The sequence below is a fragment of the Neodiprion virginianus genome, chromosome 1 (assembly GCF_021901495.1).
Source record: "Neodiprion virginianus isolate iyNeoVirg1 chromosome 1, iyNeoVirg1.1, whole genome shotgun sequence".
NCBI classification, from domain to species: domain Eukaryota; kingdom Metazoa; phylum Arthropoda; class Insecta; order Hymenoptera; family Diprionidae; genus Neodiprion; species Neodiprion virginianus.
In genome coordinates, this window is record NC_060877.1 from 27655979 (window position 1) to 27679896 (window position 23918).

The 23918-nt window shown below is 47.4% G+C and overlaps 1 protein-coding gene across 5 annotated transcripts in view; it reads right to left on the minus strand.

Annotated features, from left to right (window-relative positions):
- Nucleotides 1-4685: 4685 nt before the first annotated feature.
- The window catches only part of LOC124310377 (uncharacterized), a 52516-nt gene continuing 33283 nt past the window's right edge, over nt 4686-23918 (minus strand). For all 5 annotated transcript variants that reach the window (XM_046774247.1, XM_046774252.1, XM_046774248.1 and 2 more), the window contains 2 exons: nt 15451-15577; nt 4686-4980 (listed from right to left, as the gene is read on the minus strand). In XM_046774247.1, the coding sequence (XP_046630203.1) occupies nt 4797-4980; nt 15451-15577 (311 nt within the window). In that variant the 3' untranslated portion in view covers nt 4686-4796. The remainder of the gene's footprint in view (nt 4981-15450; nt 15578-23918) is intronic.

Here is a 23918-nt window from a genome sequence, read left to right on the forward strand (position 1 = left end):
ACATATTCAATCACCGATTTAGACGGTATGCGAAACTTGCTGACATTTGCAGACTAACTTCATGGTTTCCAAAACTTGTTGAATTAAGAACGCAATTATCGAATCAGTATGTGTATCGTTAATTTTCAGTATCGAAGAATAGTAAATTGAATTCCGGATGTTCATTATTTGAACTTCACGGATCACTGGTCAGTGGTAACTATTTATGTTAGTTTAAATTGTAATGGTTATCCGTACCGCAAGTCTGTGGACTTGCAAAACTAAATCTCCAACGATTCTCCAACTGTTGAAATTAAACAAACCAATGAACAATACATCAAAATTAGAGTATAAAATTGGTTTTTAACGATTTCAGCATATGCTTGAAAATCTTGCAGGTCAATTCAACTGCGTATGGGTCATTCCATATCATATTTACAATTGAAAAATGAAACCACCGCAAATATATATTTTTCTCGTATTTAACATAGACATAATTGACACCTGTCGTTTTATTTCAACATGATATGAAAAATTTCGGTGTCATGAATTTTTGAAGCTTCAAAGTGGGAAAGCTTTAACTTTATTTAAATGCTTCTGGTTTGTAAACAATTTTATAGAAAAAAACGTAATTTTCAGAGAAAGTCTATAATGGATCAAACTTTGCATGTAGCAACGAATGAAAAAATTTCTTTGTTTGTTTATACAACAAGTATGCAATTATGAGAAGCATTTCAATCCTTGAAAAAACGAGCTTAAAGAGATCTATTTTGTGTAAATACTATTTATTGCAAACAATTGCGTATTCGTTGTATAAATAAACAAACAAAGTTTTTTATTCATTGGTACATGCAAAATCTGAGCGATGACTAACTTTCTTTGAAAATTTCGTTTGTTTTCTATAAAACTATTTACAACCTAAAACCATTCAAATAAAGTTTCATTTTTCCAACTTTGAAGCTCGAAAATTTCATGACTCCGAAATTTTGCATATCACGTTGAAATAAGAAAACACGTATGAATTGTGTCTATATTCAATACAAGAAAGAAAAAATTTGAGATGATTTTATTTTCCAATTCTAAATGTAATACGGAATGATTCGTGTATACCTGAAACTGTCATCTTTCACTTTATTTCATTTATTGTAGTCCATGAATGATAAACAAAGTGTAGTAAAAAGAATGCAACAAATTACTACACACTTGTATCAAAGAGTGGTTCGCACAATGTTATTCAAAAGAAAATTTAAGGAGTAACGTTCGACTCAAAAAGTACATATTCTGTTAAATTCCATTACGCAGTAGTATTGAATTTTACGGCGCTCGCAATTTAATAGAACGCAACAGAACGCAGAAGCGATTCATCGTTACCCGCTTCTCTCGGGCTTGAAAGTCGTCTGATAATCCCCGGCACTCCGGGTTCCTTATAACGAGCAATTCATAATTGGGATAAAACGAAAACGGGTCAATACTAATTGAACACCCTTTAAGCTGGCGGGTTCATTTGTCCGGGCGGCATGTCCGTCCGTATTGTTGATAAACCTATACCTGGGCAACCCGGCCGGGTTTAGAAAATGATACCTATTTACGGTATTATATCATAATGCCGGTCGGCGTGGCCAGAGGCATGTCTGGTATGCGACCATTATGTTTTGTGACTGCATCACCGCGGCGGCGTGCCTGTGTTCGTTACTGACACAAGGACCTGCCGGACGCTCCCGGGCTCGCTTATGCTAATAAATTGATCCGTCAAATCCGACCGCGTGCTCGTCCTCGCGCTTCCTCGCGTGTCTAGAGCCCCGGAATGCACGCCACGGCGTACAGCCGTAGGAACACGCGTCTTGTTAGACTCGCATATGTAGGGGCACACTCGCCTCCTCCACACGGACCCAACGCCTACAAAGACATATACGCTACACGCACCGCTAGGCTGCTGCTTGTCCATTACCAAAGTCTGGCGCGTGTCCCTCGTAATAGCATCTCGTTACGACGTATGAAACGATCAAATATACTCTTAATGAGGACTTTTATGTTAACTCCGCGGGGAAAGCTGCGGGCTGCGACTTTTTTGTCGCACCCCCCCCCCCCCCCCCCCCGGCCCTCCAGCAATAATTCATCACGCGTTTGACCGAGCCGAGGAAACTGTGACGGAGGGTATCAAGGCTACTTGTACGAGCCCAGTCTGGGTCAAGCGATGCCCCCTGCGGAACCGCGAGTCTTGGCGCCTTATGCAACGGCACGCGCTTTGCTTCGAGTGGAACACACGTGTTGGAGAAACGAGCGGAATTTACAGTTGCCAGCTTTTGTCTCAGGGAAACAATTCAGGCATAGCCGGCCGGTTGTTGTTATTCAGGGGGGCAAAGAACGGTTTCAAACTGATGCCACGCTATTTTCCGTGTCGTTTGTATCCCGCTTCTCATTCTTTCTCTCGCGGATATTGGTCGAACTTGACATTTGGGGCTTCCAGGTTTCCGATCCGCTCGTCCGGTTCGACTAGATTTACTTCTACGAGTCCAACACCTTTCGAAAATGACGTTTTCAGACGCCCCTGTTCCCAAGGGTGCCGCGGAGCGTGGGAGCCCGCCCCCTCGTCCCTATCTTAATTCCCTTATTTGGCTGAAACTCCCGGCGGAATACCATTTTGCATATTTTGCCAATTTTTGTCGTGCGGTCCTATGTGCGCAGGGGAGAAAAATGCGCGCTCTCAACGCTTTTGCGACGCGTGAATATCATCGTTCTCCAAACTTTGAATAAGATCTCGTTAGGTTACCTGCGTCTGCCGCGACGTCGTCGACGCTGGCCTACCGCACCTCCTCGATTGGCCGGGTTGATTTTTTTCTCCAAAATATTTTCCACCTACAAAGCGCGCGAAAGTAAGAGCAAATAATCACGCAGCTCCGTGGAGAGAAATCACAGTGATGGAGGGAGTTGAAGGGTTCGTATACAACGTAGTGGATCCTCCATATTCGCGGCAATGTCGACGGGAGATAAAAAATCTTGGAAAATAGCAGATATTGGATTCCGATCCGGGAAAATCATCTTCGGCGTTCCAGCATCGACGTGGAAATAAGGGAAAACGAGGCCCTTGAAAAGGCGCGCGTCTCGCGCCCGAAGGGGGAGATTTTTTTAAGAGCACATCGCAGGTAGAAATAGGGAAGTAGTAGGTAGGTATAGGTATATGCAAAGGAGTGAGGAAGGAAGGAAGGAAGGGAGGAAGGAAGGAAAGAAGGCCGCAGAAAAGAAGAAAGGGAAACAAGCTGCGATAATATGGAAAGAACGGTAGAACTATGCAAAATGAATAAAGATAAAAATACAATGGAGACCACGGAATATTACGTACTAAAATCATATTTATGGAGGCCAACGTCCTAGGAGACCCCTCTAATATTTTACCCCGTGCAGGCTCATCGACGAAATAAGAATTCATATTCCGCTGCCTTTATGGCAGGATCCCCTGTCCCGGCAAGGATCCTAGCCACCCGGTATGAGATTTTCAAACGGGTTTTCAGAAAATGAAGAAATACTTTCGCAACCGGGACAAAGAAAAAGAAGTAGAAGAAAAAAGGAAAGGAAACCTGATTTGCGACCGAGGAAAAATACTTGCCAACTTCCTTTCATCGCTCATACGCTTCGCATAATACGCGCATATAAAGCCAGCCGCAAATAAATTCTCACTACTTAAACGGGGCCTCGTATCCTTATGTTTATATCTTATTGTTATAGCGCCGTTCGTGTCGCGTAGTCCGGACTGCAGCGGTGACACAGCTTCGATTCGCCGCTGGTGACAGTCTGTTACTTCCGGTCTTTTACCGGTGTGTATAAATAATTCCCGGACGGCTCGAGCGGCTCGACAAAAGTGACGGAGGTGCAGGCCGGCAACTCGTAAATACGAATGTGGGTCGGTGTGTGTGCGATGGCAGCATCTACGTGGGTACATCGGTACCTTACACACAACGACGCACCGACACCCTTATACTCGGGAGCGTTCATGCCCGGTGAGATCCGTAAGGCCTAAGCGAGGCGCTGCATTGTAGAGCCACGTACAACCTATCATTGTCCTTCGGCCGTAACTGACTTACGCCGAAGGAAATACCGAGACTAGCGCTCCTCTCGCCAGCCAAATGTCACAGGGCAATTGAAAAAGCGGAGAACGAACCACCCAGGTGCCGAGGCCGAGGGTGCGAGTATTACAGAAAAATCGTAACCGGTCGGAATTGGCTCTTCCTGCAAAAATTTCAAACTCCAGGGCAGCCTGAAGGTGGCGGTTAGCTGCAGTAGAAGCAATTACGTCGAGCGAACGAGGTCGCAACGACAAAAAGAATATCCGAGCGATCGCGCGCCTATAGTTGCCGTCGCCGTCACCGCGGCGAGTCATGCTTTTAAGCAATAAATATAACTTCGACGACATCGGAACTCCTAACCCCGGACTCGATAGCCGTGAACTTTTATCGGTAACGCATTGTCTCAAAATAATTTTCCTTTTCTTTTTTTTTTATCCTTCATACCGCTCGTTGACCACTGTAAACCGACTTCCTGTGCTCGGGTCAACCGGCAGGATGTCGCCACCCGAATGTTTCCCATTAATTCTACGATCGTTCGATCGCGGGTCACATGATCAGCTGCATTTGGGAGCTTGGACGGTTCTTCGGTTCCGATGACTTATTGGTTATTGGCGTTCTTATCAATTATTGATCAAATTATACACAAACGAATATATTTTTTCACTAATTCAGCTACAACGTATAACTAAGAGACTTCTGATAAACGAATCCTCGGCTCTCGAAAGCTCCTTAATTTCATCCGTCGAGTAAAGTTCGTTAGTTTTCTTCCTGGCTACGGACTCCGGTGTTTCTCGTCTCTTTCGCCTTTCTCGACGCTTTATTAAAGCCGGTCGCTTTGCGCCACGCAGCGTTAACCCAGGACGTGACTGCCCGACACTTGGTCCGCTCGAAGGATCGTCTCTCCGTTTTATCTGCCCCTTGGTCCCGGTTTATCTCCACTCTGTAACAAAAAAGAATCGGAAAAAAATTAAAAAACTTTCACAATATAGACAGAAAAATTTTATCCATACAACTTGCAGTCAAGTTTCCCCCTCGGGCAATAAAGCTCGCCACGCTCCGAAACAGGATTCAACCGATCAGTACCACCAGCATTCGGAGGCTTGTAATTAGTACCAGGAGGTTCGATGGTTGAATTTTATGTTTTGTGCATTTCTGTGCATTTTTACGAATCCCGACATCTTGAATGTTGCACTCTTATTTGCGTTACAATACACCTGATTTGCTAACTAGTGAGGTAAGTCTCATTCCTTTTACCGCCTTCACCAACGCGTAGGAAACACACTCTTATACGCACCTTCAGCTGCGAAACAATGCATTGCATCCTGTATTCAATATCGTGTAACAGCAGGAAAGAGAAGCGAGAATTGGAGTAAGGTGAAACACGCCTAGCCAGTACCCCAATTTCAGAGGGTTAAAATCAGAAGTTTAGATCTCCGGTGTGATTACAATAAAATAAAGTGACCTCGTTAACGAAACAACTTTGGTAAGAACTGGCAGGAGGGGCGGTGTTATAAGGGCGGTTAAGCCGCGAGCAAGCAACCCTTTACAAAAGGCCGAGAACCCCCTGAATTCCTTTACTGTATAGCCAACTCCTTTATTTCTCGGGGATACGCCTTGTTAATTAATTAGTAACTGCGCGAGTGTGAATATCATAATTATTATCGCCCCTACAACCGAGGCCCCGGCGAGTTCTCTATCCTTCGAAGTATGCTCCCAGGGGAGATAATTTGAGAAATATAATTACCAACCGATATTCTCCAGCATGTCCTTACTTCGAACAATGCACAGTTAGTACAATAGACCTAATTCAGACCAACTGATAATTACGATCTGCAGTCGTAAATGTGCGAAGCACAATGTTAAAATAATTTGGCTGTACGTTGAATCTGTACTGTTGAAATATTTACATTGAGAAGAACACCGTATCAAAGAGCTTTGCAGGTGCCGCTTCAATTTGTTCAACTCACGCAAATTTCCACATAACTAAGTGACCATAAATTACATTTCCAGCGATTAAGATGTTCACAATGACTCCAAAATCTTCTCAGAACACCTCTATGAACATTGAGACAATTCGGAGAATGCGTCACCATTACCAATGAAGAAATTTGAACGGTATTAGGATTATGAGTGTTTGAATGGCTGTCTTGCAAAATCGAAAATATGCCAAGATTATTGTACCTATTTCTTCAAACATAGCGGGTGCTCTTGGAAGAATCTTCGACACACTTTGGGAGTATCACGTATCAGCTTCTGTACGGGCATCGCGGTATGGGTGCAGGATATTATACCTATACTTTTTATTAGATTTATTAATCCCCGACTTGGAAGCGCACCTAGCCGTAGCGAGACTGGGAAGAACCGAAGGTGAAACGAAAGAAGGAAGTGTGTGGAAGAGAAGACGGGAGTATTGATCTTCCCTCCGAGCGGCAACCCCCGCTAGCCTAACCCCCGACCGAAACTCCACTCCTCCATTCACCCACCGAGCCACCCGCCGGTTGTTGTGTGCTGCATACCAATTTGCTTGATTTTTTCCCTCCTTTCCCGTCCGTCCGTCCGTTCGTCCGCCGCGCCGGCTTCGCTTCCTGCCTGTCCTTATACACGGCCTGCACGTCCTGTTTGCGCCTACCAGGCTAGACGCAGATACCGACGTTCCGACGTCGACGTCGTTGCTGCTCGAGGAAACCCGATATTCGGCTAGAAAGTGCTCGACGTTAGGTAACGAGCGTCCGTGTTGTCCGTTGTCGAGCCGTCAACGATTCCATTTTTACAACTACACGTCGGTGGATTTCGGAGCTGACAACGTGTCTTCAAATTAGATTTTCCAATCGCTTACATTTTTCCATGTACATATTTCCAAGTCAACAACTTTCTATCGAAGTTTCGTCGAGGCACAGCGAAGAACTCTTGCGCAAAGACAGAGGAGGAGAGAGATATTTTTTTACAGTTGATTTCGCAGTACCTCTGACACATGACCGTTGAAATAATTTTATTATTATCAAGATCGAGAGTAGCGACGATTGAGGGATTAGTAACAGCTGCGGCGTACACGTAGGTTACCGATTAAATTGCGATCGTTGAGATATAATTTGATTAAGAAATTGGCTATACCTACGGTACAAAGCGAAGAGGACGACGCATGAGAACGTACAGAAATGGAGGAAGGCGGGATGCATGGGAGTGCGAAAAGTTGTAAGCGGGGTAAAAAATTTGAACAAGATTCGAGGGTACGAGTAAACAAATCGTAGAGCGGGCGTCGCGGAGCGGCGACGCTATCTCGTTGACCAACTAACACGTTTTCTAATTAGCAATTAACAATTAGGCCGGAATCTCGTCCCGGTCGCGCAAAAACAGGGGACACTCGTCGCGTCGGTCTTTCCCCCCCTTTCGCCGTTCCTCCTTCGCGATAGTAATTAGCGTGTAGTTCGCCGTCCGCGAGAAGGAGCGAGGCCCTCTCATTGGTTCGGGGCAGGGAAATCGGGTCGGCGATTGGGCTGCAGGATGAGCGGAAAGCTCGCTTGTGCGAGACAAAAAGCGCCGATGTGTACACGCCGCGCGGGTACAAAAGCGGCCGGTGTGTCGAATACAGCCGGCGAGAGGATCTCGCAGTGCGCGGATAACCGTGTATATAAAGTAAAAAGTAAAAGGCCGAAGGGATAGCGAAACGCCGGAGGAGGGGCTCTACGATAACCCTGGAGGTCTCGTCTGGAATCTTCTATTAGCAATTACAGTTGTAATTGTTTCCTGCAATATGCATGGAAACAGTTGAATTATTTAAAAACCACCCCCGCGCAAGTATCGCCGACTCGAGCACCGCCGTATGGACGCAACTCACCGGTCGCGTCGCCACCCCCGTCTTATTTCTTGCTCGAAGGTTACTTCTTCGATTCGTTCGCCCGAAATCGGGGAACGGCCAGACCTTCAATCCCCAGCCGCTTAATGGACTGGAAACAATTTCTTCGAGCTGAGCCCGGCATACCTATGCGATCAGCCGCTCACCGTCCCCTTGTCGCCACCTGAAAGACGGGGAGGAGGAGGATTTCCCCCCCAAAATTGATACGTGCCTATCACACACGCGCAAACCTTTGCTCGTCGGCATTCATTTTTCTTCTTCATTTTTCACGATCGCCTCCTTATCAAAGAAGCGTTCGCTCGCGATTAGGACGAAGCACTGCTGCACTGCACGTTACGAAACGTTTCGTTGTGCCGTTTCCTGCTTTTCTTTCTCTTTATTTCTCGTTATTACACCGGACTCGAGATTGTTTCTTCTTTTAAAATTCCTCCGTTACCCTTCCCGCATGGCGCGTTCCCGATTCGGACAGGCAATCGACCGGCGAGAGACGCCTGACGACCGCACGGAAGCCCGCGGTGATCGCACTCGGACTCACTTCTCTCTAACAATACGCAGGGATCCTCCGGGGGAGAAAAGGGAGGAAAGGGTTGGGTGGGGGTGAGGAGCCCGCGTAGCGCAGTGGCCGCTGCATTATCATAACCGCATTCTCGCTGACCGCGGACCGCCGCACGGCGGCCCGTACAACCTCCGCGGCTTCTTCTCCGCCGAGTCCCCGTAGCTATACGTGTACCGTGTACACATGCCCATACGCATACGTATACATGTATACATTTTATGTCCCTCTCTATAACGTTCGCTCATTTCTCTTATTCGCCTCTGCGGCACAGGGTGTCCGGGAAGTCCAGCAGCGAAGCCCCCGTGGGTGAGATTAATTCCAAGCGCGGTTGTTTCGGGAATAATTATATCGCGCTGCGGCAGATTCGATTCGTCCCTTTCCTCGGTCTCGGCGCGATTACGACTGCGCAGTGAGGTGTGATCCAGGGTCTCGACGATGCGTGGAAGACTAGCGAATTCGGTGAAGGATTTAGCGCGCACCGTCTTTTTTACTTTTCTTTTTCTACCGATTGGCGAGTATTGAAGTTTGATAATTACAGCGGTGGGTGCCGTTCGAGATTTTTCAGTCACAGGGTATGTGCTCCTCCCGATCAGCAATACACAAAAGGATCTCGCTTATAATCGACCGGAGTTTGAAGAGAATACCGTTTATACTTCTGGGCCACAGGAGAGAATTCCCTGCTCGTGTCGATCGTCCGCAAAGAAGAGCGGTCAGATTCCGGTTTTGAGCGGTGAACGTGAAATTATTCATGTATGCAGAATTTCAGGAAGTGTTTCAATAATATATAATATGCAACCAATTGAATTGATACACGTATACGTATACACGAGTATTTAAACGTGCCCTCCGAATGCTGTCGGCGTCCGCTCTCTCTCCCTCTTTTTCTCCTACTCGCTCTCGTGGGTGGTTGAACGTCTCAGAAAGGTTTTAGCCCGCGGTTACCTACCGCGATCGAACACGAATCGAACTGCCCCCGATCCGGCAAGCGATCACGGCGGAACCTGATGCCGTTTCGGAGACGATAAATTCTCCGATTCGAGAGTCGAGCCTCTCTTCTTGACAGTCGATCAAATGCCGGAACGTCGGAGCGATGCCAGAAGCAACGGGAAGCACAAGGCCCGAGGACAATCCGGCAATGAAGCTGCGACCGCATCCTGAGCACGGGACGACGATAATTATAGTACAGTTACGTGGCGCGTGTTACAGGTTCTGTCCTACAGCGGCGATGGCGAAACTTTTTGATGAAATGTGCCAGAAATTAATCTTCCCAGAACCTGCCTCTTCGTAGATACGTGAAGTCGAGGCAGGCAGTTGATTTTATCACTTGCCATATTTTACTGTCAATGCGCTATACCTACTTCCACGTACGACAATACAGAGGAGGACCACAGCCACGGAGTATTCAATGAAATTTTCGTAACTTGCTACACGATTGTGTCACTGTATTTCATAGGTTATATATCTTCTAGCAGATTCACTTGTTGGTTTTTATTTTTTCTCCAAAGACGTGGCTTCTGGCGCCACTGGATCACGGCATATCCGTATGTTATTCATTACCGTCGCAAGAGGCATGATTGCTCTCATCTCACTGCAGCTTTTCAATACTCGACACCAACGGATTGCGAAATTTTTATGCTTCGAGAGTTGACTTGTTTTCGTCGAAAGCAAATCTGGACGGATAAGTCATTTTCCAAACTTCCGCATAAAAACGGTATCGACGTATAAACAGATTGAACTCGTCGTCTCGCAACGAAGAAACCATTCGCGGCTAAAGAACAAAGCGAACCGCTGCATCATCGGGTGAAATAATTGCAAATGTTTAACCTACAGGAACTCCGTCACCATTCCGCGAGTGAAATCGACGTTTTTCTAAGCAAAGAAACGGCGCTCGGGTGGCAGCGTCGCGTCATTTTTAGGTCACATCGTGACGCGAAAGCCGATCGGGCCTCGCGACTCACGATCAGGCCGGATCGACCGATCGGCTCGACGCGACGAATCGGATCAATTAAAAAACGAGCGACCCGCAGGTGAAGTCGAAGAGGCGCAGACGACGACTCTCGACTGCAAAATCTGATGATAATCGCTCGCTGTAAGAATAGATCCGTAATAATTCTGGATTCTCGTTACGCACATGCCGCGGCGCTCGGAGGTCCGGAGGAATTCGCTTACGGCACGCCGGTGTGGGTTGGTTGTATCGCAGCACCACCGGCTCACTCGCTTATATACGACCAATCGCTCTGTTACGTAACCAAAGTGACCAGGGCTGGATTTGCGTCCGAGGTAGCGACGGGCTGAAGTTCCTCGTGGATCCGTTCAAGTGGAAACGTCGTGAGCACGAGACACCGCGTTCCCGAATGATTTCGACCAGGAATCGAACCTTGCTCCGATAGTTCCGCGCATAGATGCGTCAGAAGATCTGTGCTCGCGTCGTTTTATTTTTTTTTTAGTTTTGAGCACGCATACGTTTCGTCTTTGGCCATTTTTGTTGGATCGTACAATTTGATCGATATTCGAGATCTACGGGGTGGAGGAGGGTTGCGATCGTACGGCCAGCTTCCAGACATCGCTGAATGTAACGAATACCGGTTCTCTAACGACATCAAACGACAATCACATCAATCAAGGGACATCGCGATAATTCCACTCGCTTCGTAGTGGGTTGTTCGTATCGGCTACCGGAGATCGATAGATTAACCGAAAGGCATTTTATTATTGCGGACACACGCAGTGTGAGAAAAATCCTTTATAGCGGCGTCTCGGCGAGTCTAAGCTTCAGCAAACCTGGTACAACCTCACCCGACAGCTAGCCTATATGCTTTAGCCAACTCGCGTTGGTTTCCAGTTTTCTTTGCAGACCGCAGACACTCGACGGCGAGCGGAAAATTCCCATGCGTCCTTCGTTAGCGCTGCGGTTTGAACCTTCGGCCGTTGGACATAAAAAATTCTGACGCAGGCACGTGACGAGAATCACGATTTAGCATCGCGCTAAACTGACTACAATACAAATCTGAGATATTGCTTCTCCGACCGTCTTGTCCGAAAAATGACCAATTGAGTGATAAAATTTGGTTTAAAATCGGTCCCATACTAATTCCACGAAAGGTGAATTGTTTATTCAACATTCCATTCACGTGTGCAAAATCATGTTTCTATCAAAACAGGAGCGAGTTCAACGCTTCTACACACCAACCGATATGCGTTGGTAAGTCCGGGAAACTCCCGCCCCATAACTTTGCGAACAAACAGAAGCCGCGCATCGCTGCTCGACGCTGCGAAGCGGCGGTGAGGGTGTAACGGGTGCGGATTCGGATGAAAAATAAAGTAAAATAATAAAATCCAGACGCGACGGAGCGGAGAAGAAGAACTGGAAGACGAACGAGGACAAAAATGAAAATGAAAGTAGGAAAAACAAGCAGAAGCAGAGCTAAGTAAGTAAAAGGCGGAAAATAAGGGAAGAGAGAATGGCGGAAGAGAAGGAGAGAGGTGGAACCGCGTGACGAGCCATCATAAACTCCCATTCTTGTCGATAAAAACAAACGAATCCGGAACGTACAGTTGGAAGACGTGGTCTGTAACTGATCATTCCGAGGGTTCTATTCTCCACTAAATTCTCGATACGAGCACTGTAAAGCAAAAGGAAACCAATGCCGAAGGTATACGATTCTCGTTTGAACCCTGGAAACCCCTGGAACGGGGCTAAAAGAAAACGGTCAGTCGTTTCACATGTCTTATACGACGACTGCGCGACGCCCTCGCAACGCCCCGGGCTTTCAGCCAGTGTGGAAAGAAAAAAAATTATAGTTTTTCAATAGAGAGGCGAGTCGGTATTCAATCCCGTTCTCAAAGCGTCAATCAACGGGTCAAGCAATAATTGAGTAATCTCGGTTTCCTCGGATTTTTAACAAAGTCAAGCTCTCTAAGGTACCGTTTGTAAGTAGCCCAAACTTTTTTGTCTCTCGTTACATTTTGATATTGTTATTTTTAGATTTTGATTTTTTTCTCGCCAACTCGATTCCAAGCCTCGGCGCAAATCGGTCCGCAAAATGGTAAAATCGAAGGTTTGTGATCCTTGGCGTGCGTGACGTTGGTATTGTAAACGCGGCTCTCCTTACAAGGGAAACAAAACCGGGACGCGGGAATCGAAGTCGGACCGCGTGCGGCCGCTGCATCCGCGTGTGTGTTTGTGAGTCCATGCGTGCAGCGGTTGCGGCAGGCGAGGGTGTAACGCAAGCTCGTGCACGGACACGGACACGATTCGAGGCCCGAGCTCGGGATAGTCGGGGGATAGGGTACGTCGAGAAAATGCTATTGTGCCAGTTAAAAGCCAGTTTTATGCTCAGCATCCCCGCTCTCACCAACCCCAGTTGACAAGCGACAAGTTTTCACGACCGCGTGCGGCTAGCCAGACTGCGCCGAGACTTTATTTATACTTCCCTCGATCCTCGCTCGCTATACAATATACAAGACCGTCCGACATGCGCTTGGCTCATTGGGAAATACGTCTCTCCCCCGAGGGATGATGTCTCGCGCCCCGCGTAAAAACTAAACAACCCATAGATCGAACATCGTGGCCGAGAGGGTCTCTTCGACCGTCGGTGAACCTCGCCTAGAACTTAGAGTTACGGAAGTAAAAAGTTACGATCAAGAGTCGTGCCTGTGGACAAGCTAGTCTTTGCCGAAATAATGAATCAGCGAGTAATCACTATGTGTCACCGGTAAGCGATTCCATATTCGCTTTACCAACGCTTCGATGAATCAACTTTTCAGCAATGATTGATGGAACGATCTCGCGGTCTACCAAGACAATAATTAAGACATCGAGTTTTCAGTCTACGGCAATAATCGCAGTATATGATTAACTGCGGTGGTTCGAACGGGTTACGAGTTTCCCGTGTACCGCAGAATGAATTACACCCCGATGATCTACCCGCGTTGAAGAGGATTACGACCTCGCTGGGTCGACGACTGGAAGCAGACAGTCGCGTTACCCCGAATGTTGCACGCGGCTGATTGACAAAACACGAGACCGGCAACTCGGAGTCGGTCCGCAAAATCTCGAGAGTTCGGTCCGGGTGGCAGGTGGAACTTGTTAAGGCGCCTACGCCTTACACGAGACTTCGATCGTACGTGTGTCCGGCTGTGTCAGCCCGAGGCGTCAGGGTACGTATAGTCCTGCAATGGCGAGCCACTCACAGTCGCAGGTATACGACTACACCTCCAGGTATAACGCTGCACGTAGAGTGGTAAACTGTAAGGTTGTATATTATTCCGCATTATACACCTTTCGCTTGTCAGGTTGTCCCGATCTCCTTCGGGCGACACAAAGGCACAAGTATAGGTGTGTGGATGGTTATAGCCTGCACCTTTCGTCGCGTGTGTGGATCCAAGCAGCTGTGGATGTGGATACACCGTCTTTTCAGCCTCCTCCGCGTCTCGGTATATCCGGATATTTATGGGTCGTCGGGGAAACCGGAAACACTTCACTTATTCGGTAAGAGACCTGATCGTCGCCCGATTTTTTCCCCAACTAACGTCGAACGCTCCTCTCGTATAGGCAATTCTTCCATACCTCACGACGCGACGGTGCGGTAAAGATTTGGCCAAGTCAAGTCTCATCGTCGTTTTTCAACCCCTGCACGATCAGCCTCGACAATGGAAGGTTCGACTCACCAAGAATGAAGTGAGTTTGCACTTCGCTCGGAGTAATTGTAGAATCTGGGAAAAGATCCAGCAACTTGTCGGTGTCGTGACGGCCGTCGGGACTCGCGGATAGATGTCCGATCTGTCCGCGGTGCGGCCTGCATCTTTGAATCCGGCTCACGGTGGCTAGGCGGCGCGGTTTCTGTGTGTGGAACGGATGCAGCCGCCGGTTTCGGCGGCCTCCGACGGGACGAACACCCCCGTTGCATTCGTGTGCATGCGGACGTCAACCGACGCGAGAGGACAATGCCAGATGCAAGATAGCCGGCCGCGGGAGCTCGAAGAGACGACGCCGATATCGCGGTCCCGGGGTCCGCGTCCTGGTGACTCGGTTAGCTCCTCTTTTACCCAGTCTGCATCCTCGGAGAGACCGGGTCGCCCGGCTATCGGCGATCGAGCAGCTACCGCATTCGTGCATCGAACCTTTTCAAAACGAGGCCCATCATCGTCTGTGTAGGAGGGAAAACTTTGGGCATTTTGCGTATTGCGCGTGACACAAATGTACGACGCGGTCTTTTTCACCGTAGAGGAGAAATCGAAGGTTAAACGTATCGACGACACACCGATTTTATTCTTCAATCTCATTAATCGTTTTTCTCACGCTATCGTATACGGGGAAGAAAAAATTGTCCCCTCGTGGTCGGGAGCGATCGTTATTACATATATTCTCGAGCTTAAGTGTACACGCACACGTCGTACAAGTGTAACAAGATTCCGTGCAAAAAAAATATCGTAAAGTTGATACGAGTTATATTCACATTCAGTAATTAGTTACTCTAGAACACGTTGGTTTCTTTGATTATGCAAATGATGATAAATTAATCAGCCTACAGGAATCGCTGAGCGAAACGAAAAAAGGAAAAAGTATATAACGCAATAAAAATATCCAACGGGGAATTGCAGGTGTGTGCAGGTTGAGCTGGTAGTAGTCGGGCATGATATGATACAAGGAATCGGTTTCATCGCAACATGTTATGCTTTTTTTTTCTCCTCTCACCACAAGACCCATCATCGAGTACGGACCTGTTAAAAAATTCTGTCTGCTTAAAGGTTAGATCAGGCGAGTGATTGATATAAAGTTAATAACGTTTACTGGCGATCGCTGCATCGTTGGATCGTGAGTTATTCGGAGATCGTGTCCAGAGTGACGCGTGAGAAAAAAAAAACAAAAAACCTGCAAAATCGTAAAATATACGAAGGATATTATGCAGTGCGCGACAAGGCCAAGCTAGTCGACGCCTCATATTGGTTAGACGATACGGTGGTTAAATGGGTGAGCTGCTAGTCCACTATCCACGTACTTTCTACAAAGACTCGAACAGCGGCGACCGATCCGACCAAAGTTAAAAAGGTTGCGAGGCCCGAAGGCCCAACGTGTCACCAAACGTGTTCCAAGGCCCCCATGGACACGAAAGAGGGTCGGTCCACCTGTGGATGAAATTAACTCTACGTTACTCAAACCGATATTACAAATCCTAAGCAAGGAGGAGAAAAAAAGATTGAATAAATTAAAAAAACGAAATAAAGATGCGTATCGATGTCAAACCTGACTGGGTAACGCGCATTACATGCGCATCTGGTGTCGAGGAGTCGTGTGACTCATGAGCAATTTTGATTATGCATGACTAGAATAAATTGTGCTTTAATTAGATGTAATATACATACATACATACATAGAGATTTGACGATTTCTCGTTTCGGTCGCGTGCCAGACCGTAGCTCGGTTGCAGATTTTGCGAATATTTCACGAATTACTAGAATGCCGAGCTCACGCGACGGGCGTCTAGCTAAAGCGGGATTGTAACGTGTCACGATACAGTTCCGCGTAGGTGATTAAGACCAGCAGGCATTGTTAACCGTGACTTTTATCTGCAGCGGATTTTATTTACCCTTCGGCCGGCAAACACGCCTGCCGCAGTCTCGTCTCGTGTACCGCAGGAGTCCTTTTTCTACGACATTCCACTTAATTTTTAATCGCCGCTCGCGAGCTTTATACACCTTTGGTAAATCGTCGTTTCGCGAGTACGGCACGTCACGTAATTCACGGAGCGATTAGCGGGTGGTCCGATCTGCCTCGAGTGAAACCTCGACGAAGGTTGAAAAAATGCTTGCTCAATATTGGAAAAAAAAATTCAAGCTGAGCAAACGCTGTGAACCTGATCAAATCGGGCCCCCATTGAAGGTAAAAGATTTCACGAAGATACACGCGATTATGGGCGGGATGGTTATCGGATGGAAAACTTGACCGATTGTAAGTGGTCAATATTTAACGAATCGAGATGCTGCGAGAGTACTAATAAGAAATGAGTGAGCGGAGAGACGCCGGAGGGTATTTATCGTCAATCAGAGATCCGTACCTGTTGTCTGAGCGTTGATAATTCACTATCAAGGTTTCTTCGCGCGTACCGATCGCAAATGATTTTTGCGTTATTCACTTTGACGCATGAATCGCGTCGTCTAATGCACCGGCCGAATTATAGCCAAAGACTTGTATTAATCGTTTGTCCACTAAATCTGCGTCATTACAACGCACCGTTCAAGTGACATAAATATATGCATCAGTTTTATAGACTCGGACGGCTGGACTAGGCAGCTCGGACGAGTCGTCCGCATAATTATTTATTCACGCATACATAATTAACAAACCTCAAATGAACCGACGTGCAGCACCTCCGCATGAGAGGATACATTACTATTTGCATTTTCTGACCTGGGTCAATGGTCACCGATCGCATATATACATATTCAAATTTACTTCACCGAATAATTTCGGATCACACGTACTTACACGATCGCGTAATAATACGCGGCAGCTCGTAGCGTTTGGTTTTACAATATTATCGTTCGACGATATTATTGAGTATAATATGTGTGCTCAAGCTGCGGGGCTAGGCTTTTTTCGATTCTCTTTACCCCGACAATAGCCAACATATTTGAAAGATCCTTTCCCCTGACAAAACTTGTTCTTAACGATTTTGTCGTATGCCTGAATATTCAAAATATCGAGCAGAAAACCAACTGCCGTACATTTCAATCAGCGCTAATTTAATATATTGATTTATAATATTGGCGTTATTATATTCCAATAGTTGTTATATTCCGCGACAAGTTTCATGTCTCGTATAATCAAGGAGAAATGAGTATTATTTTCACAGGCCTTGATTTAGCAGCTTGATGGATCAAGTACATTTCGACACCTACAATCTGCAAAATCTATGGATCCTCTTCGTCACAGCGGGAAACAATATCACGTCGAGTTTCTACCATTCGCCAAGGCGCGACTCCCTTCTTCGCGTTGATCGTCCAGCTTGACGGCAGATTGGGTCGATGAGGTTTTAACGTCCCTTTTACGACCCTTTAAAATACCGTCATCGGAGCCGCGGGGAAGCCTCTTAATTATTTTACGAGAAATCCTACGACAATACTCGGGAGCGAAAACATAGGGAAACAGCTTGTCTTTCGAGTGGTTTTTGGCCTCGCGATTTGTAGTTACAAGAAACAATTTATGAGCAATCGTCGGAGAATCGTGTAATTATCCTAACCGTGGATATAACGTTGTATTATAAAGGTGGAGGTTAGATCCAGCGGCCGGCATTCGTATTCTTCTTTTTCCATCCTGCATCGGCAGCTTTAAAGTAAGTTGGTTAAAAGCAAACCATCTTTTTCTTCCCGATAAAATTTTAATTTACACCTTTCACTGCGCTTCATTTCATGGCAATTATCATTCAAACGTGCGGGTCATGATCATCGATGAATTATAACCCGTTTAGTACCTCGGGAGATGTGTTTGAGTTTGAAAAATCATTAACAACAGGACCGTTCATCGCAGTGCGAGCCTCAAACTCGTTTGTGGAAATCGAATCGTTTCAATCTATTAACGCGTTACGATACCTCGCGTTTTTGTACCGCGAACGAACGGACGAGTCGAAACTTGACGCGCGTAAACCAACGAGGCATACATTCTCACAGGAAACATAAATTTTTCCTAAATACGCTGAAACCGGCATGGATGATCGGCGGGTATCACTAAAAATTAATGTTAAAACTTTTGACAGATTCTCAAAAATTCCATATTCATGAAAGTACGGGTGAAGGAATTAAAAATAGTTATACATCAATCACGGGACTAAGTAAGTGATTGCACCGACGATAAACCGACAAGGCTACTGCCCATAAAAAATTACCTCCTACCAGCAACAGCGATGGTGTATAAGGTTTAAATGTGTCAGCTGCGACAGTCGGTGGCTACATAGATTTTATTCACGGAATAAGCGATTTCAAGACAGTTTCGCCTCGTTCGACCTCGAAGAATTTCCAAATCACCTGCAGAGCGGCATAAAACGAGCGTGCAGGTGTGCGAGATCAGCGCCGAAGAGGCTTGATCAAATTTAAGACGGCGATTATACGAACGGCGTATGAATTCATTTAAAAGTTTTCACCTTATCAGGGGAACGAATTAACGCTCGTGGAAAATTTTCGTGTAAAATGTCCGTTCTCGCGACTCAGAGACGGCGGACACCTCCAGGCATTTTACCCAATGGTCGGCCGAGCATTGCCCAACTGGTAGGTATCTGGCTTATAATCAGAAATCAGGAACATTCACATGGTTGTAACCGAAACCAGAAACGCGGGAGAGACACCGTCAGTTGCGTAAGATTACCGCGTTCCTGCTCACACGCGTAGACGCGTAGGTATACCTCTATATCTGCCTGTACATATTCTCTCTCCTCCTTACACACGGTACGCACGTGCAGTCCAAGTATACGAAGCCCCGAAGATCTCTCTCTTCCTCTCCACCTCTCTCCATCGAGGGGAATAGAGAGAGGGAGAACTAGTTTTATCAGTCGAAAAATACGCCCAGCCCAATTAAGGATTTATTTATGTGTCAGCCGGCGTATTAAACAAACTGAAATACGTACGAAAATAAGGCTGCGCTATCCCTAACTCTTGATTCAATGTTATACTCTGTGTATATTGATCGTTGACTCTATATTTACGAACCCATAGATTTTCTAGCCACGTATGTACCGATCCCTGTGTCTCGTATACCCTACAAATGAATAAATTAGGCTTTCTAGCTTAAACCGGGCCACCGTACTCCTGCACCCATTGCCTGATAGCCTTCGACTTTGATTGGACTCGATAATCCCGTCAAACTTGCCGATTTTTAAAAAAACCATCATTTCACAATAATAATCGGATCACCGCGATGCTAGAACCGTGTACGATTTTCGTAATACGTTCCACCTGATTTTCGGGAAATTTAATTTTCCTAATCGTGCCGCGAGTTCGGCATCGGCGCGAAGTCCTCGAACCCAAATATGTGTAATTGACGAGTTAAAAAAAGAGGGAGAGAGAGAGGGGGGAAATCTAGCCTGTCAACGAACGGTTAACAATCGACAATATTTTTTAGCTTCACAGTGTCGTCGTGGTCGTCGAGAGGGGCAGAAACCTGGCGCGGATGTCAGTCAGTCTTTACCCATGAGACACGAGGACCGCCTTTACCAGGCGGGTGGCGGCGGCGGCGGTGGCGGTGGCAGAAGAAGAGCGAGCCCGTGAAGAGAGCGGCGCGGCGGGCGCATCAGGAGCTCGAGAGCCGGAGGATCAGAAGCAGAAGCGGCAGACAATCTCGCCTCGTTTATCAGGGTAGCATTGTAGGAGAATCGGGAGTGGGGTGTGGGGTGTGGAGGGGGTTTCGGGGCGAAGGGGACGACACCCTCTTTGTTGGCTACATCCAGATTCAGAACCCGACTGCTCAATCCTTTCCTTTCATTCGCTCGACTCTCTTTTCATTTTTCTTCTCTCCGCATACAGCGCCGCGAGCTCACAAACACGCGTCACAGAGGGCCCGTGTCCTCCTTTGCCCTCGGACCCGCCCCTCCTCGCTATCTTTTAAAAAGCAATTGTAGTAGAAAAAAATGGTCCTCGCTATCTGGGAAACGGATCGAGTGGCTGCGTGCAAGCGACCGAGAAAGAGTTTGTGCATCGTGTGACCTCTCTCTCTCTCTTTCTCACTCAGCTTCTTCTTTTTCTCTCTGCTCTCCCCATATAGGTGCGGAGAGTAAGGTGAACCCTGGCTGCCGGGACCGGAAGTCGTCGTAGTCGCAGTCGTCGCGACTGGGAGGGGCGGCCAAGAGAACGACACAGTTTCGCTCCGTTTCAATTCCTCTTGCAGTTTCATTTGTTACGCGTCTATCTTCCGGAAGCTGAAGGGAGTTTTAAACTGGCCTACTGTACCGTCTTACACGATCTTTGCCTATATAAATTCTTACTGTCTGTGAGAAATACCGAGGCGGCGAATCGTCCCAATTAATTAATAACACCGAAGAGGAATCCTCTACGTCCATTCCCGTAGTAGTTCTATGCTTGCGTTTAGCTGCGTTTATTATTCGACAACGGAAGGCAGAATCTTAATTCAGAGCGTATATGTCGAGGTGATCGGAAGGGGGGCGACGAGAAGACTCCACGGTGCGGTGGTCGAGCCGCGAGCCAGTCGATATACCTACAGAATGTCGAAACTAGGAGAACAGGCAATTGCTTTTAAGGGGAAACATTTTCAGAAACTCCTCGGAAACATAAAGGACGAGATTTACACCGCATTAGGTTCCTCTTCACCACCGACGCCGACGCCGCAATCGACGATTAGGGCTGCAGGCGGCACGGGCGCAGCTCTCGCCGTTAAAGTTATGCTTATATATGGCATGCTTGACCAATGCCTGGATGTATATTGTCGGTACATGCACCGCATGCGCGTCTCAGGCGCATGGCACCGTTGGTCAACTCGGAATTCGACAAGACACGTTAAAGCTTTTTATCAGGTGTGAATAATCGATGAAATTGGAGAAAAAAATTCTAAGGCCCGACCCAGCTGGCTCGGTCACGGGGCCTCAAGCCTTTCCAAGTCATCGGCGAGATCAACTAGAACTGAAATAGCCCGAAAATCAAAGCAGTTTAATCGAGATCATTCCTCGACGTACAAAAACCGCACTGAGCCGTTCGCTCCAAGTTTGATATGATCGAAGTGCTTGAAACGCGATAGGAAAATGCTGCACGAATAAAATCTGGCTAATTATCGAACTATTTCAAAACACAGCCTTGAGACGCGAATCGACGCCAAGGAATACCAGAGAGAATTCACTCGTTCGTTAATCCTCCTCGCGGGCAGGTATATCACAAGAATACCGGCTCGGTCTGGAGCGATCGGGGATTTCAAAATGTCGACCCAATCATTCACCGCAGCGATCAACCATGAAACTTGAAATCGTTACACAACCGCTGGTTTCTGGACGGTCTGGAGATCTCGTCGTACAATCCCCCCCTCCCTTTGACTATTTTGAAAAAAGAAACGAAGTAGAAAAATAATAAACGTCCGACGGTTTAATGAGAACCACGGCGGAAATCCAACTCGAGGAATGATGTCGATTAACGCGGACATAATCGACGTCGGAGAAACAACCTCGATGTAGGTGAACCGCACCCGGCGCGCTATCGGTGTGAACTGCCACCGGTATAATTTTCGGTCATTCAATCCATCCCGTAGTCAGTTTACGCCGGTATATCCTATGAAACTCCTCGTCCGATCTGACCGCCTACTAGGTACTACTAGTCCTCCTCTACGAGTCCCTTTGACCACGTCTGCGGACCCGAGAAGAAGGGAGCGCGGCGAGAACCTATCTTCGGACCCAGATCTCCGCCGACTATACAACGTAATAGTTTTTTTATTTTTTATTTTTTTTTTCTCCTTTTTATTCCTCCCGTGAATGCGAACGACTCATAAAGCTGTCTGTCCGGGACGTTTAACTCGCTTTTAATGAATCCTAGGCGCGGACGTAGCCCGGCAGGGACTTGAATAGCTAGGATATCCCTGAAAATTAGCTCCCTCGAACTGTTGAGCGACTCTTACTTCTTCTGATCTGTTATTTTACGGTCGAGAATCTCAGCCGATCACTCAAAAGACTAGCGACTCGAGGACACGGTTGGATTCGCAAAACCGTACCCCCGCCTCTCTCCACCCCCGATTGTACCTGTTAAAGGGAAGGTGGTCCGTGGAATTTTCACCCATCTCTAGGAGCGCACATCTGGTCGCCACGTGGGTACGTCAGGTGCCGTCATGACGCCATCGTCGGTTGGGTCATCGGGCCCGACACGATGAAGCGTCAAGCAGAGGCTGCAGGTACTCGGCAAACAGCGCTGGTCGGCCCGAAGCTGCTGAGTTTAGTTTATGGTCCCAGCGGGAAATCGGACGAGGATGTCCCCAGCAATCAGGTGCACAAGCACCGCTCGGTCAGGTCCGTTCGACATGTGTTTCGTATTAGCCGCGTTCACCGCCTCCTGCGTCCCGAGAAACGGAGTTTGCCGGCTTATATTGTGCCCGAAAAGTCTCGAGGAAGTCCGGCTAATCAGAGCCCGCTCGCACAACTGGCGTAAATCGTTTTATTATCGTCAAGTTCGGTTCCCACGCCAAAACCAGCGGACCGTTCCTTTGTACAAGACTGGGCTCCGGACGTTGACAAACTCCTTCGAAAGTTGCATCTCAACAAGGTAGCCGGTGCTTGGACACGCCCGATCCACGGTTATTTCCAGATGCGAGGAGCATGATCCACGCCGAGGGTCAACCTGTGCCCGAATCGGTGCTCGCTGGTCTTGCCTTCGCACGTGCAGCGGTTCCGGGGAATCGGAGGAGGAAGAGGAAGAGGAATGGGAGAGTCGACAGACTGGTATTATTCGGATTCGTGCAAACGAGACACGGAGCGTAAATCACCTGGCCCGACCCGAAGTCGAGCAGTTGTCTTACGGTTTTTAGTTCCGTGACATCGCAGCGGCACGGAGAGAAGAGAACCAGCCATTCAGCCACGTGCAGAGGGGCGGTCTGAGCTCTCCTTTTCGCTCTCCCTCTCACTCTTCATCCAGGTTTAGTGTCCCGACGGGGTAATCACGATCGAAAAATCATCCCCGGATCGCGGGGGGAGAATGGGCTATAAACTAGAGCCGAATTATTCGTTCCTAGCTCCACTCCGGAGTGTTTTCCTCTCTCTAAAAAAAAAAAAAAAATAAAAAAAAAAAATAAAAGAGCTGGAAGATCCTTCGCACGCGAGATTCGAGCCACTCGGCTGTATACCAACGGCGTTACCCACCGCAGTTAGGAACCGTAAACGCTGCCGCGGTACGGACGATAATTCTCAGACGATTATTGGCGTTACACCCTGGACTAGGCGGATGGCCCGGAGCGGCAACGTCGACGAACTTCCGTGTCGGCCACACGCTGCGTCGATGAATACGCCACCAGCCGAACATTACGGGTCATCCTAATTCCTCACCAGCAGCCCCTACCCCGAGACAATACGACCGGCGTTTCAGGTTCGTTTACAACCCTGAACGGTAAACACTTTGCCCTGGGAAACGTTCTCACCGAAGCGTAAACTATTGTGTGTAAGTGGGGAGTTTCGATCACCTGGGATACGCACCATCTCCGTTAATACTTGTAACAACACTGTGAAAAATGACGCGCTGAAATTCTCCGGCATGATGCAAAGGAGGAGGACTTTCGGTAATGCCAGTCTTAAACGCTGCGGGTACGGCTCTTCCTGTCTTCGTGTTGTTATTGGAACCGTTTTTTCTCTCTTTCCTTTCTCATCGGATTTTAGATACGGTGCGGAAGAGCGCGCGTCGAGTTTCAAGACAAGACGAAATTTATGAAAGGAACGAAACGAAAGGCATGGTGAATTAATAACTCAGTCCCTAATCAACGTCAATCTGGACGCAAGCGAGA